The sequence below is a fragment of the Leptodactylus fuscus genome, chromosome 1 (genome assembly GCF_031893055.1).
Source record: "Leptodactylus fuscus isolate aLepFus1 chromosome 1, aLepFus1.hap2, whole genome shotgun sequence".
NCBI lineage: Eukaryota > Metazoa > Chordata > Amphibia > Anura > Leptodactylidae > Leptodactylus > Leptodactylus fuscus.
In genome coordinates this window covers 67965472-67982874 of record NC_134265.1, presented here as the reverse complement: position 1 = coordinate 67982874, position 17403 = coordinate 67965472, and the positions used below count along the sequence as shown (strand labels likewise).

Below are 17403 nucleotides of genomic sequence, written 5' to 3'. Positions count from 1 at the left end.
CCACCTTCAAAGGTGCCTCTGCTGTTCGGCTCATTGCTCCACAATGTTAGGATCTATTCACACCAATGTTAAAAATGGCAGTTTATGAATTGCAATGGCACTGCTATTTTCACTAGTAAGAGAATCTATGGGTCTAGTAATGTGACTGGTTTTAAAATGGACTGTCCATGAACAGACTGCCGAAAAACAGAATCTGTCCTGTGTTTGTCCATTTAGCTCATGTTTATGAAGGATGTGTGAAACCAGGCGCCACTGAAGCAAATCGCGTCTTGAAAAATGGACTGTTTCATGCGTTTTTCATGGCCGATTTCAAACACAGTCATCAAAATAATTCCTTAAGCTATTCTTACATTTGATCCTGGTGTGCCCATTGTTCTGGTCCATTAAGTGTCTACTAAAACAGTGGACACCATTGACTATAATGGGATTCGTCGGGTCTCCGTTTTTAAAACTGAAACCGCTTGATGAAAGCCTTAGTTGCAGGACTTTTTCATCTGGCGACTAGGGTTGAACCAATTTTGAGATTTCAGGATCGATTTTAAAATCCGATTTCCGATCACTTTCCAGCCAATCGCGATCGTGAAATTTGCTCGATCCGATCTTTTCTGATCCCGATCGCTCAACCCTAGTCAATGCTTCTCTATGGGAAAAGTCACTTTTAGAGTTGAGCCGATCTTGAGATAACCTCCGACCTCGATCCCGCTGGAAAAGATCAGGATCAGAATTCCGATCATGATCGTGAAATTTACTCGAATCCGTTCTTTTCCGACCCCGATCGCTCAACCCTACTGGCGACTTTTGGCAGTCACTGTGACAGAATCTCCAAAAGGAGACTCCAATGCAGATGTGAACCCAGCCATACATGTATATACCAAAGTCATGCATTAAACATTGTCACAACTATAAGAATAAGGGGCTCACAAGTATAAGTTCATACTTCAGCTTCATATCCATAACGCCTCTACTGTACATCCATACGTCTACAAAATGTATTTATTTTTTATACATTCCATTCTGACAGAAAAAAAAAAAACCTAATATGTTCCACCAGACTCCATATGTACATAGGCATATCGAAGAGAAGAGAGTCTGAGACAAGCTATACAACTCTGTTTCCAGAAGACATACAGCCTCTATACTGCCATACAGGCTCCAGGCACAGGGCATTAACTATATAAAGGCCGTGATAGCAGGAGCTCTACGTCTAATGTTATATGTGACAAAGCTCCTTCCTAGTAACCAATATACAGGAGCACATACTATGAGACACACTATAACAGAGCAGGTTATTCATTAATGGCTGTTCCGTGTGGCTGCTCTTCCCCCCGCCGCACCGCGCTCACAGGAGAGCAGTCATTTACAGGCTCTTCTCTCCTCCGCTGCTACCAACTTCTTTAAGAACTTCAGTAAAATGTACAGTTTTATACATCCTGGCACAATCTGTGCACCGCCGCCAGGGCCCCATCTGTCCCAGCATTACAAGAACTACAACCTTACAATTCTATGTACGGTACTTGTTTTTTAAAAAATGAAAGCTTCTAATGCACTTAGCAAAAGCGTAAGATATTTTACTAAAATATATAGGAAAATATACTTTATGTTATAGCACTATGTCTCATGGCAGTTGTTCCGTACATGTCCGATATCATACTATACTGTACACACTTCAGGTTCTCAGTATCGCAATCATGGATGAGTCAACATGATGACGGTATTACAGATACTAAGCTGCTAACCTGATGATTAATAATAACGGATAGAAATGGTCTAAGTACTGGTGTATTACAGACAGGGAACAGATGAACCTTGGGATTTTACCTGCCACATTTAAATTTGTGATAGGAAAATCAGACAGGAACATGGACCAAAAATAATTCTGCAAATAGGGGCAAAAGACTGCTTTCTTCCAAAAATGCCACCACCAACTGTCTATAACTTGTGGAAGGTATTGATGCTCAGCACTATTCACTTCAATGGGGCTGAGCTTCAGTACAAGGCACAATCCATGGACAGGTTAATACTGTTTAAAGAACAAAGCAGATGTACTTTAAGATTTCTTGACAACTCCTTTAAAGGGAGTTTGTCGCCAAAACCAGCATATCAATCCAACCCTGCACATATATAGGTTGGCTTCGCCTGAATCAAATGGTGTTCCCTCGATGTGCATCGATATCTCCATTGATATCACTATTTTTGTTACCTCTGCAATGAAGACTCAGATTCCCAAGAGGAAAACACTGTGTGAGTTAGGGGAGCGTAACCTATCCATCTGGGTTTATATGTTGGGTTCTGGTGACAGACTCTCTAATCTATTTATATATTAGGCAAGATCCAACTTTGGGCCTTTGCCCCCGACTTTAACCAGAAGTGACTGCATGCATATGACCGGCTGTAAGCTATATTCAGCAATCTGAATAATTATTAAAACAAAGAGAACGCCTTTAAGTTGTCCGAAATATACTATACAGTCTTTCACCACTATAGTGACCAACTCATAAGAAGTCTACAGTATTTTGTACAACACCTGCCATAGGTCACAGATCACGGGGGTCCGTCTATTCTCAACAACAAATAGTCACCAGTTAATTTTGTTATAAGTAAAGGTGTGGAAAACACAAAGTGCTAAACTCGGCAAGCCGTAAAATACCATCATGGGAACAGTCTCTTCTGCTCAAAATGTTTTACAGATCATAAAGTATTTAGGAACTGAAATAGGAGTTTGCACATAAGCAACAATGTGCAAAAAGCTTCAGAGATCAATAATCCTTTTACTGGCATAAAGTTCAGTAGTTCTGTCTGACAAGTCAGAGATAGGCAGAAATTTCTTTGTGACCTTTCTATTTCTCTTCCTTTTAACCTAAAGATGTTGTATGTATAGATATATAGAAGCACACACACACACATATATATTTATATATATTTGTGTGTGCGTCTATATATCTATACACACAGCAAAATCTTTAGGTTAACATGCAGAGAAATAGAAAGGCCACAAAGAAAGAGATAGATAGATTAGATAGATTAGATAGATAGATAGATAGATAGATAGATAGATAGATAGATAGATAATGTGCAATATATATAGGGAAATATTGTGTTATGCTAGATGATTCAGATGTGTTCTCTTTCCAGAATACATTGACTAGCTGGATATTTAGTATTCAGCTTCTTGAGTCGCTAGTATATACAGACATCTTTAGTAAAATGGTGGGCAGCAATTTCATGAATTCAGGCTACAAAATGGCAGCCTACACTACAGATCATTGAAGCGTCACTTCACGGTTGGCAATATATTGAGTAAGTATTGTTAGCTGTGAAACAAAACCAACATCTGAGACAAAGCTCTCCCATTGATTTCTGATACATCTCACCTCCCACAAAGCCAAAGCAAGTCATGGCTTGTTGTTGAGTTACCTTGTTAGTAGCTGTAGCGCTGGATCCGGGGACTACAGGCACGTTGGTCACTTGCACAGACAAATAGTTGTTGTCTATCAGTGGCCAAGCTCCTTCCACCTTGCAAGTCTGAAAATGATCTTTAAAAGTTCTGAGATGTGGATCTCCAAACAAGCCACAAAAGAGGTAATTGGGCTGAGGCTTCTCTGCCGCCCCTGGTTCTCTTGCTGTCACCTTGCTATGGAAGTTACAATGGTCATTGGAGAGTTCTGGGTTTGTAGAAGATGTAGGCCCATCCTTCGAGCAGTTTCGTTGAGTCATAAGATCACTGATCCCCAGCACAGCGGAATGGTATACTAAGTTTCCACGACAAGCTTTAGAAGTCCTCTGCGTGCAGCCATCATAAGCCCGCAATGCTTTACAAAACTCAGAGTCAAAGCCATCACTCCCTGAATTCAGATGTGACGTGAGGGATACAAAGTCTGTTGTGCACTTCTGAATGCGACATTGTGTTTGCTGCTGACTGTAACCTGTTGGAGAAGAGATACATGGAAACGTTATAAACTAGTAGTGTGCAACTTATATACAGAAACTGACAGACTTCATACAATGGAACAAAATACTCAAAATATCTTAATATCAAGCATACTCATTGCACCAATGTCTGACACTTGTCAAAAACGCAGCCATGGTTTCCTTATTGTGGCCGGTTATCTCCTCGTCCATGCACTGTCCCTGCCTGATAAACTGTCTATAATAAGGAAATCACGCTGGGTCTCTGACAAGTGCCAGACCATAGAAAGTTCCTGCATTACAGTCATAGCTATTGACAACCTCTCAACAGAAAAGACTGCACTAAGGGGGTTGGAGAAAATCTTTAAAACTAAGCAAAAATGATTTATAATTACAAACATATTAAAAGGTCTACAAATTTTCTATATAGATATGTTCATGGGAAATGCCCTTTAACCTCTAAGATATTATACAGTCACCACCGGATGCTTACTGAAACCACACACATGCTTTGCCAAGCCAAGTGTGCATGTGTATGGGAAAATCAGGAGGAATAGCTAAAGGTCAAACGAGAGGACAACTAGCTTTATGCTGCTCCCCAACACCTGTATCCACTGCTAGATGTCAAAGTCGACATATTTGGCAATCTGGGTGGAACCAGCTGACTATCTGACATGAAGAAAGATCAGGCAGGTTGTTTTCCATCTTTCCATATCCTTTGTTCCCGATGGAAATAAGGTGTCTGGCTAGTGTATGGGGGGTGAGGAGAAGAATCATTCAATCCTATCTGACAGATGTCTGTGGTCAGTTCTAATTATTTGTGTCACTAGGCCTATATTATAGGGGGCCTATACACATTCCCCTATGAGTACATAGGGTGTTCTCACAGCACATGTCTTCTAAATCTAAGTTATAAATATAACTTCCTGTTCACACATTGCATTAATAACCAGAACAATTCTACATTTTCGCTTGCACTGCAATATAAATGACTGCAACTTCTATGCAAAGGCAAAATGATTCATACATCCCATATCATGGTCACTATTGAATATTTTATGATCCTGTCTGATTTATATCATCAGAGTGTGGTGCAACAGAAAAAGCCAGACTAGCTGATGGAGGAGAAGTATGCTACTAAACATACATTCTTTGTGGCTATTAGGTTTGACCACCCCGATGTTACTTTACAGCCTGGGAAACCCTGCCAGGAAAACACAGGTGGTAAGCTAATATTCCAATCCATGTACATACAGAGAAAGAAAAAAAATGAATATCAGATTTCAGACTATGCAAACGAAAATTCTAGCTCCACTTCTCACAGACAGAACAATCTCGTTCTCCTGCCTGGAGCAAATCAAATTTCAAGCCTGTTCTGCCTCTCACAAGACGTCTTGGAAGAAAAACAACATATGCCGCAATCAGACAAGATAAATTTGTAGCCTGTCACTTCTTCAAAGGTCACCAAAAATCCAAACAAACAGCCTGGCCACATAGCGGCCTCCCCTGATTAAATGAGGGCTTTCCTCTGGAAAATTGGACCGCTGGGAGAGCTGAACATTTTGGCTAAAATAGGCCCTGAGCTGAAAAGTCTCACTCCACTCTTGTCACATTCAGAGTGTCTGCAGAAACCCGAGATATACAAAGTCACAATTTCCACATCGTACAAACAATGAAAATTTGACAGAATATTTGTCAGGAGTAAAATAAGGTCACGGTGAACTCCATCGCGTCTGTCGTCTGCATTTCTAGTTCTGGCACTGAAGAGTGAAACTTTTAATCCAGCGTCTACAGGCCCCGTATTCCTGCTAATCTATTGTATGACAAATATAGGCCCAAATCCAGATTAGCCGAGATCTGTTCTCAGACTACACTAATGGTTCAGACTAGGAGACAAAGTGTAGACGCTGGGGTCTCATTTCTAATCTTGGGCATCGTGGTTACAGGAGCTCATGGTATTTCTACAAGTACAGGTGATACACGGAAATATGTATGAACACTTTGCATATGAGAAAACAAGGAAGCCATCAGCCCAGGGGACTGAGAAACATAAAATAAATAAACTTGGACCTGATAAAATTTAGGAAAAATTCTTTAAAATCAAATTTTAATACTCCAAACAAATAATAATTCAGCCAATTTTAACATAGGAATTTTCTATATAGAAAATCCTTTACTATGTCTAACCTTATAAACAAGGAATCTGCTGCTGCTTTCATCATTTTGAAGGTTGGCCAAATAAATCTCATTGGATTGCGTATACTGGTGGAAAAAGCTATATAAACTATTTCCCCATACAATGTATACAGAATAGCACGTCCTACGGAAGGAAGAAAACCCTCTATTGAGCATGTGCGATGAAGCAAGGTGTATTGTCCTAAGGTTCAATGGAGCACTGCATATTCGCCAGAGATGAAGCCAGAACTCAGCGGATGCACATTGAGGCCTTTGTCCTTTTTTTGATAGTCTATTTTAGACATGACATTATCAATCCTTAAAGGGGTTATCTGGGATAAAATTAAATCCCTACAATAATCTAAACACCCTCCCCCGCCTACTTTCTAAATAAAATAATTTATCAAAAATGTATATTTACCCATATCCCTGGGACAGCCACATGACCACCACAGGGACATTTGCTGGTTATCCATTGACGAGACGTTAATGGAACGTCACTACTACTCCCCCCTCCCCCGCCCCATCCACTCCATCATACTTACCTATCTTCTTCCTACCAGGCTTCTTCCTGTGGGACAGCTCCACCCTGTTTTCTGACTGCGGGCACGTGCTACAGACCCAGCGCTGCTCTACACAGCGAATAATCCACCTCTACTGCGCAGGTCTGTGATGCTGCTCCTATGCAGGGAGATTGTCCGCTACACAGTAGTGCTAGGTCTATAGCATACACCAGCAGTCAGAAAAGAAGGATGGGCATCCTGCACGTGGAAGACAGGTATCTACACAATGGGATTGGAGGTTGAGCTGAGTAGGTAGGAAAAGGCTAGTAGTTGTGAGCAGGATAGCTAGAGAGACAAGGAGGGGTGTATGAGAGGGAGAGGAGAGGGGGAGTGAAGGCAGAGGTAGCTTGAATGGAAGTCACATAGCAGGAAGTTGAACCTGTAAACAAATGCAGAAGATACCAGGATCTCCCAGAGACACCCAGAAGTCACTCAAAACACTGCTAAAGGTATACGGGTGAATTTATGGGTGCACTAACAGACCTTTTTTAAAACAAACAAACAATTTTTTTTGCTCGGAAAATCCCTTTAAAGTAAATCTATGGGACAATGCTGCGATACCTACACTTGACGTTATAGTCTATACGGCAAGTGAGCAGCGCGCTTTGTGGTTTGTAAACAATACTGAGAGCCGAGCTGTCTGGGTACTAGCGATCTGTGGAGGTTCCAGGTGTCTGACCAGGCAGATACAATATTGATGGCCTATCCTAAGGATTGAGCAACAATGTTAGAAACTTGATAACTCTTTAAGGCTAAGGCCCCACACTGCAGAAATGCAGCTTTTTTGTTACAGTTTTTGCTGTGGTTTTTTCAAGCCACTCCTGACTTTGGCTCAAAAAAATCAGCAAAATCTGTAACAAAAAAACACTGTTTTTCCGCAACGTGGGGCCTCAGCCTAAGTGTCTTGAACCTGGTGACAGGTTCCCTTTAAGAACAGAATCCAAGCTGAAATTCTCATCAGATCTGGGACGTGTGAACATAACTTATTGGATGTCAAACAGCATTAATTCATTATAGCTATATGGGTGTGTCTCACACAATTTGCATAGAGAGTTTTATGGCTCCAGCAAGCGAAGGCAGATTTATTCATATCCCAGTATAGATGCTATCTGTATCATCTGTAAATCAGATTCTGACAAACACATATTACGAAAATTTTATATAAGCATGTCCTTGTGATATCAGCCTGGGATCACCCTCAAAAAAGTACAAAAAATCACAGTGTAACATTTCCATACTATACCTGGGACAAACATATGCTGATAAGTGTCTTCTTAGCAAACACTTGTCAGGTTTATGGCTGGAAACTGCTAGGTTATTTATCACTGCAAAAAAAACGTAACTGCTAAAGTTCCTCTTTATTCAATGTATCAGTAAAAAACACAACACAATAAATAGAGGATGAAGCAAAGAAGAAGAAATGATGGCAGCTCAGTGCTGCTCCAGAGAACTCGCAATGACCCAGGATCGATCTGGTCCCATCCTGGTTTATCTTGCAAAGCATTACTGTTGTTATGTCTCCTTGACTGCTTCACCCACTACTTCTCCATGAGCTGGGTGCCTGACTGGGCACCAAACATGAAATTGTGCCTTGGACTTGGCACAACACTCTCAGGTGAACGTATAAACGTATGCATCTATTTGGCATTTTTCAATTCTACTACACCCAGAATAGCACCCTAGCAGCTTTTCCCATGTCTGCATTGCCACCATGGTGGCTCAGTGGTTAGCACTGTTGCCTTTCAGCACTGGGGTCGTGGGTTTAAATCTGACCAAGGGCAACATCTGCATGGAGTTTGTGTGTTCTCCCTGTGTTTGTGAGGGTTTCCTCCCACATTCCAAAAAATGGCAAACTGGCTCCCTGTACAAACAACTGAACCTTGTGGGTGTTTTGGGATGAGCGCCTGTATGGCAGACACTAACATGACTAGTCCAAATGTTTATCATTAGAGATGAGCGAACACTGTTCGGAACAGCCATTCCGAACAACACGCTCCCATAGAAATGAATGGAAGCAGCTGGCACGTACACTTTGCCGGCGGCCGGTCGCTTAACCCCCCGGCGTGCCAGCTACGTTCAGTCATTTCTATGGGAGCGTGCTGTTCGGAACGGCTGTTCCGATAAGTGTTCGCTCATCTCTATTATCATATATGATAAATGTCAATGTACCTAAAGGGACAGAACACCAAAGGTATCGCAATCCCTGTTCCAGGCATAAACCAGTGTATTATTTTACCTGGAGTGTTCCTTTAAGTAGATTTACAGTATACTTTTATTTTATTTTTATGCATATTACACATTTATAGCCCAAACAGTCAATGAAGATAAGTTACTATAGCTAGGTAAGGTATATTAGAAGCCATTCCATATGAAGCCCCTTCTAATTCCTGCAAATAGGTTTTTACCTCATTGCTTTCTGAACATCCTGTTCTGCCTACACCCAGAAATATCCATTATTCATAAATTTATAATGACAGCACACACTTTGGTTAGACAGGGTGCCTAATAGGAAAGGAAAAAAAAAACACTTGACAGAATGCCAGAGCAATGCTTAGTAAAACCAGCTTGGGGAGCCGGCCAAGAACAGCCATGAAGTGTATGAGTAAGCAGCCTACGCTCCATTCAATCTTCATTCAGGAAATGCATGCATTGCTTTGTTGAAATCAGAAGCCTCTACCTGGCATTTGGATAAGATTACACGTAGGTAATGCTCAGCATTGATTTACAGTTCCAGTTTGGGTTTTTCCTTCCCCTTGTTGCTACTAAGCAGGCAGATATCGTAGACCCAGTTAGGCAATACTATACTTTCTGGAGGCCAACACCGGGTTTACACCTTACAATTATATTCCAATTAGACTGGCAAGCCAATTATTTAGAAATTAGACAATCCGTGATTTATTTACGGGGAGATTTCACCAATAAAAATTGTATCCTTCTAGGTGTTATCGAGTCCAAACCCCCCCCCCCCCCCACCCATGTACTACTGCTCCTGTGAATGTATAAAATAAAAAATGAAGCAGTTTCATGAGAACTTCCTGCAATTTTGTGTCTTCTCACACGATGTAGAGGGCATATCTATCCAAAATGTCATGGGACAAAGAATTGCTGTGGTTTTCCAACTAGAGCCTCAGTAATAACATGTCTGGTGTCGACAAGTCATTGATAGACCAAAAAGAGACCACCAATGAACTGACCAGCACCGGAACGAGAGCGGCAGTGAATCCACAAAACAAGTACTACTGTCTATGTTTTTTCACAACATTCTAAGATGGTTTCTAAATAATTTTTCCCATCTGGAAATCTACTTTAAGGCCCCATGTAAATTCCATCCACTACCCCGCTCCTGAACTTTTCAGTGGGTAAGGCTCAGTTCACATCAGTGCTTGAACTCTGTACGGGAATTCCGTTCCCCCCTCCGCAGCACTTTTCTCCCTGCATTTTTGCCCCCATTCGGGTGGAAACCAAATGGAAACCACACAAACCCCATTATAGTCTATGGGGTGAGTGGATTTCCTACCGCTTTTTTATGGACCACCCGAATGGAAACCCATATGCAGATGTGAACCTACCCTTAGAATGTATGCGTGATCACATCTCCACTCATACCATATAGGAGAAGACCTTCAGCAATCACCTGTGGATAGTTGGTTCCCTATAACATCACAGTAAATTTGCATAATCTTTTTCATTCTCTTATTCGGAATAAAATCCTAGTGGAGTCTGAATTGTACTTTGCAGTTCCAAAGACAAGTATCACATGCAATCCATTCTATGAGTCCTACTGACAACAAACTATAGAGGCCTCCTGCCCATGTGATACCGCAGACAATTATATCCCAAGAGTCATACAAGTTGTGCCCTTCTTTGTATTACAGAAAGGAGCGATAGCTTATTTTATTTGCCGGAGGTGAAATGGTCATTTTGTCTTATCGGGACGTGGCAGGCATCACTCTTCCTAGAGCTTGTGGTGCTATACATCATATCATACTTGCTCATGATTCCTGAGATAGATGCACCTACTAATGGAATTCTGCTTTTAAATGTGCTTTCTGGCCATACGAGATGAGATTAATGGTTTGTTTGTTGGGCATTTTCTGAGTGACAACGTGGTGAATGTGAAATAAACACCATGCATTACCTAACACAAAGAGCTTCTAAATGGCTGAGAGCGGCTCAGTAATTCTATTATTTTATCTATCTTAATCAGTATTGGATACTATGCCTGGAAGGGGTGTTGTGCCATTTACTTTTCCTCACAGTGTCTACGTATCATTGGTAATGTTTAACACTATCTACAGTACTGTGCTAAAAACTTTAAGCAGGCATGGAAAAATACCTTAAAAAATAGAAGGGTTAATAATTTTTTTAATTTTTTTTTGTAGTGAACAAAAGAGGTATCTAAACTGAATCAACATTTGGTGTGACCACCCTTTGGAAGAGGAGTCCTGGAAGTGATGATATGGACTGGACTCCACAGAGTCCTGATCGCAACATCATCCAGTCAGGATTTGGTCAAGCCTATACCCAAAAAAGATCTGTCAGTAGTTTTCCAAGATGTTTGGAACAACTTAGAGTTCCTTCAAAACTTGTGTAGAATTCTACCTGAGAAAATGTATACTTTTTGGTCAAACCAAACATTTAGGGGCAACACTTTGGCTCAGTGGTTAGCACTGCAGTCTTGCAGCACTGGAGTCCTGGGTTCGAATTCTGTCCAGGACAAAACATCTGCAAGGAGTTAGTATGTTCTCCCTGTGTTTGTGTGGATTTCCTTCCATACTCCAAAGAAATTCTGAAAGGAGAAAAAAAAAAGTACAATGTGAGCCCTATAAGGGGCTCACAATCTCCAAAAAAATAAATAAATAAATAAATTAGATTTCTCTTTTGTTCATTTATTTTTGTTGACAAAAATAAACATATCCATTTTTTATTATTACATAGTTATTATTATTATTTATTATTATTATTTATATAGCACCATTAATTCCATGGTGCTTTACGTATGAGGGTTTACATACAATGCACAAAATATACAAATACAGCACTGTCAGTGACCAACTGGCATAGTAGGATTGAGAGCTCTGCAGCAATTTGTCCATATATGCCTAAAACTTTTGCACAGTATTGAATATATCTAAAAAGCAGTATTTAGCAAATTAAAGTTGTCATTTTGTGATACAAAGTTACAACATGTTTAATATTACTTTAATGTTTATTTTTTATTTTAATATTACTCTAATGTTTAATATTACCATATCCATGGCTTCCAAGACCGTTACATGACATTTAAAAGGAAGCTTCATTGTTTACGTCCAAAGGATAAAATCTGTCCGGTCATGTAATTTAACGAATAGAGCACCTGTTTGTCCAAGTCACAGCTCCGATAGATGTACTGTGTACAAGCATTGGTGATACTCATTCACACTGGTGAGTGGTGTCTAATCCATAGGCTTCAAACAATGCAAGGTCTGACCTAGGGTTGGTTTCTGCCACTTTTCCAAATAAAAAAGTGTCATAAAATGTCATACAGGAACTTTATACATATGGTGTTTGGGAAACTAATAATACCTTAATATACTGCATTTCATTTCGAGGGGTGTATGGTACAATGGTAGGTTTCATAGACCTCATTCATTGACACTGAATACTGTTCCTATACAGGCAAGCTTTGTACCAGCGTTTAATAGAATTGTCTGGCAAGGAGATATTTTTTTTAAAAATGGGCCCAAAGAAAATTCCGGCAATGCCCGTTCGGCCAATTACTGGGTAACGTGGGTCACCCCTGCAGTCAGTATCTGCCCAAGTGGATATTCCCTGTGTGTCAAGATAGGACCAGGAAGTAGATACCAGAAGGGACCTAGTAAGCATAGAGTGGGGGGGATTTGCACCCGATGATAAAAACCTATTTTTATGCGTTATTTTGGCTAATCTAACTAAAGTAATATCAAGACTACATAGAAAACATTTGCTGTCTGTTACCATGGAGATGCATTGTCCACATGGTAGCTGTAAACACGATACAATTGGAATATTTTAATCCAAACCTATTGCAAAGTAGCTTAATTTTTTATTTTAGATTTATTGGGACAAAAGAAACTGGTTGTGAAGATGGATATATCCTTAGCATTAAAAGGAAGAACACATTCTCCACATTGAGTCATGCACTTTTTTGTATGAGTGTTTCCTTTTGCTTTAGGATGACTGGTTATGGTCTCTGTGGGAAAGAAAAATGTATGTATAACTTAAAAAAAAAATAAAAAAAACTGTATGTATCTACACCAGTCTTGTGGAGACGTATCATGGCATTTCACCCAGTTTTTTTTCACTGGCCACGGGCATCCAAAAGTTGCATTGGTATTATGATTTCACTACCAAGGCTTATCCATGAAGAACTACACAAATGATGGATGGGATGCAGAAGTCAGTTCCTGCCGGGGTGCAAGGCCTTAACAACAGAAAGATATTCTGCTGTGGTCCGCAAAGGAAGTTAGCAATAAATAATGCAAAACTAAATAGAGTCAAAAGGAAGTGGCTGTTAAAAGGAGAAATATTTATGGCCTATGTAAATGAGCTTTCCTTCTCATATTTATATTCATTAACAAAATAGCATTTCCATATAACGCTTCCTTGGGAAACTGAAATTTAATAGCAGATAAAGGCAGGATTTATCATTGATATCTACACAATATTGTGGATTCTTCACTAAAATCGAGATAATCTCCATTGTGCTCCATTCTCTTTAGCTTAAAGGCAACCTGATACCAGGTTTGTGGCCCCAAAAACACTTGACTGTGGGGTATAGGATTCCAAACCTGCCAATATCGAGCCCTGACAATATGCCATTAATAGGGTAGGTTTAACCTTCTTGAAGAAAGTCATAGATTCATGTCTGGCTGCTTGGGGCGCATGTACACTGTGCTGTTGTAGCCGAGGACTGTATCTTGCTTCACTGCGCATGCGGCTGAACTCTAGGCTTGCTTACTAATTGGATGACTGATGGGGACTATGATCTGCTCTTAGTTCAGCATACACAGCTATAGTGGATACTACAGCTCAGTCGCACTCAAACAAATGAGAATAAGCTGCAGTACCAGACACAGCCACTACCATGAGTACAAAGCTGTCCCTGGTAAAGAATAAAGGGAATGATTCCAGGTGTAGGAACCCCAACTCACCTAGAGTAGGCCACCATTATTGAAAACCCCTCTGAAACATTTGTCTCAGGGCTGACATTGGTGGCCCATTGGTAGAATACAATATTTGATTAAAGAGGTTTACTACAGAGATTGTGCAGTCTATCAGTCCAGTTTATGACAGTATGGATGTAAATGTCTATCAGGTATTTTTTCTTCAAGCCAGTAACCACTGATTGTTGGTTTAGGAAATAATAACGTCTAACGTGCTTAGATACATCTTGTCAGAGAAGCTCTGCATGCCATTTTCATGAGAACTGTTAGCCATTCGTGCCCAGTGGAATACAGTACAGCTTCTGCGGAATTCTCAGTGAAGGAAATAGGGCTATCATTTAGACTGGACATAAGCTTTCGTCCTTCTTGGCAGAAAGAAAGTCCACCATGAGCAACAGCATTTAACAATCATGATAGAGACTTCATGCAGTAAGGGGAAAAACAATTCTTACCACTCCATACAGCTCTCCATCAGAGACAGAGATAAGAATAATTGGCTACGATGGACGAAACTGTCACCGACTAGAGTCTCTGTGGAATGGCATGTACAGGCCAACACATTTTGAACACCAGGAGGGGCTATTACAAGGATTTTTTTTTTTTTAACAAAACTTTGCTCTAAAATACTTTCTGCCATTCATCTTGATGGCACCCCTTTAAACAATGCAGCAGGGCGATGTGCTACTGACAAATGCGAACTGTATGGGGAGGAAAGATTCATTCATCCCATACAACAATGATCTGCTGCTTTTAGTGATAAAGGATGGGGAGTACATTCTCCTAGGAATGTCCGTTACCAATCACTGCCCGCCGGCTCGGCCTGTGTATAAAGGTCTTAAACTAGACAACTCTGGCAGCGGCGTTTTATCTCCCTGACAGCAGAAGAATTGGGCACTGAAATTCCACATGCCCAATCATTTTATCCATCAACATTATTTTTCGGGAGAGAGTCGAGAGACTCCAGTACTACTAGTCCAACTAGGACCAATAGGTTAGGACTTTGCCCTAATGTGTAGGGGGGTCTTCAGACATAACTTATTGGACAATTCATTTTAATTTCAATTAATAAAGTGGGACAGTCCTTTAGTATTAAGTCACACATCCACTATAACAATAACGCTATCTACAGATTGATCGTCACAAACTACTAATCTTGGAGCTACCAATGTGGTTACTTAATAACTTGCTGATAGAAATCCAGATGTAAACATTTAATAGATAATCAGGCTTTGTCGATCAGATTTAGATTAGCCGGCCTCAACCTCTCCCCGGCTAATCGCTGCAGGAATTATTCAAGGTAATGATCTTGAACAAAAGCACCTCTCAGCCATCCAGCCCCATACAAACTGTTCAAATTAGTCACAAGCCACAAATATTAGGACGTTATGCAAAGGTCAAATCACATATGTGGACCCTGCATGTCTCAAAAACTCCAGTATGCAATTCTAACCTCTCCGGAGCAACCCCAACTTAACCATTCACTGCCAGAGGGGAGGAAGTAAGTTTGGGGATGTAATCCAATCTGCTCCTTGTGAATGGCTGCTGCAAACCACATATCATTGCACACATCAATTGTTACAATTACAGCCATAATTAGCTTCACAAAGCTTAGGAATAAACAGCAAGAGTAGCAGCAGTGCCTACTAGATGTGGCCTGCAATGCCAGCCCATAATACCCCACACTGATACCTGACTAGCACTTGATAAGCGGGCATCAGCGCACAAGTTTTGCAGGGGTTAATTTTTTCCGACTCCCATTCAGAGCAGAATCAGCACAAGGCTCCCCTTTCTCCTTGTAGGAGCTGGAAACCTGATCTCAGCCTGACTCTCAGCAAACACCAGGAAAGGAATTGGGGGGGTGGGGGAGACATCTGGATCATTACACACCATATACCTAACAAGGATGACTTAACTCTTACATGTCTGCAATAAAGTGCACATACCGTATAAGGGAAGAAAGATAACATTTAGGTGTACACAAAAGAGATTTCAGTCTGGATAACTGATCAGATCTGTTATTGGGTAAGTCAGATAATGAACATTGATCCTGTGCACATAGGGAGGATCACCACAAAGTGACATCTATAGTCAAATAGGAATAAGTAAAAGCAACAAAACTTAAAATCAAATTTAATATAAAACTCCTTTTATACAATAAATAACAATATAGGACACGCACACAAACACCATAAAGTAAAGTATACAAAACATGATTACCTAATAGTTATATACACACACAATAAATAAATACAATGCAATAAACACACCGAATCTTAGCCATTGAGTCATTACACCCTGGACTCTTGATGCAATGCCACCTTGGGGAAATCACAGATGCTTCGCAGTACAATCCTCATTGGGGACTATTTACCAGCTGTGAATGTCAATGGGACCAGATTTCCACACCTCTCGCAATATGCAGTACAAAGGACACAGATGCTCAGACATCAAAATAATGATGTGTATGCTCAACACTTGAGCACCATGGGGCACATGTATCATCACACCGCACTCCATAAAATAGGCTTAAAAGCGCCATGTATATGATAAGATGATGCCATTTCTGGCCACCTACAGACACCTCTGGCTTCCTTTTTCACATAGTAGAGTGTAATGTGACATCCCTTTAATTGACATGCCATCGTCCTTATGTTTGCACACATAGCGGATAGGATAGCCGGTCAGATCTTCACACACACAACAGACAATTCCGTTCTATAAAATGATATCAATCCTATGTACTTCCCACAACTATATCTGCTACTGTTACAACTGCTATGTTTGTTACTATGTGATAGCCCTATAATTTCTATAGGTAAGTGGTCAGTGATAAGTGACTATATTATCTTATATGCCCAGTAATGCAGAACGTCCAAATTGTCAAAGCTATCAGATGAGCATTGACAGGACTTTTGTTCACAATCCTCAATCATCTGAGACAATACTACAAGCAGCACTATCATAGATACAATGTTCTCTTATAAAAGATTGAACAATGCTAATGTCAGACTGGTCATCCGTCGGTCATGGTCAATGCTTTCTGGCTTAATGTGAAAATACATATCCAAGGTCCCACTAGTTCTAATCTCACATCTACTGTCCAAAGAAAACATTACGATCAGACCCTCTACAAAAAGCAAACGGTGGTGGTCCCAGAATTAGGTGACGTCTAACCTATGCCACTTTGTATATAGCCTAACAATGTTGAGCATGCTGGCATTTCATCAATACATAATTAAGATAAAAGGCGAAGTGGTCAATAGAGACCTGAAGTAGAGGAAGGATGTGACTCCAGGAGAAGTCACCATCCTCATCTGCTGATGGAGTCTTCATCTCCACAGGAACACAGTGAATGTCATGAATGGTCTGTAGAAGACCCTCAAGGAGCACCTTCACCATCATCCTCCAATCCTTGACAGCTCTGCTGTATAGACCATCCAGGATATAGATAAGAACTGTCTTGTTATCACTTTAACTGGAGATCCAGCTGCTCCAGTATCATCCTCAGTGTCAGTAGGGTTAATGACCTATAATCACCCCTGCTGACACTATATCCCTCATCTTACAATGGAACC

General features: G+C 40.5%; 1 protein-coding gene across 1 annotated transcript in view; it reads right to left on the bottom strand.

Annotated features, from left to right (window-relative positions):
• Positions 1 to 17403, bottom strand: part of RGMB (repulsive guidance molecule BMP co-receptor b) — a 46966-nt gene that overhangs the window by 16274 nt on the left and 13289 nt on the right. The window contains exon 4 of the mRNA XM_075271939.1: positions 3415 to 3923. Within this exon, the coding sequence (XP_075128040.1) occupies positions 3415 to 3923 (509 nt within the window). The remainder of the gene's footprint in view (positions 1 to 3414; positions 3924 to 17403) is intronic.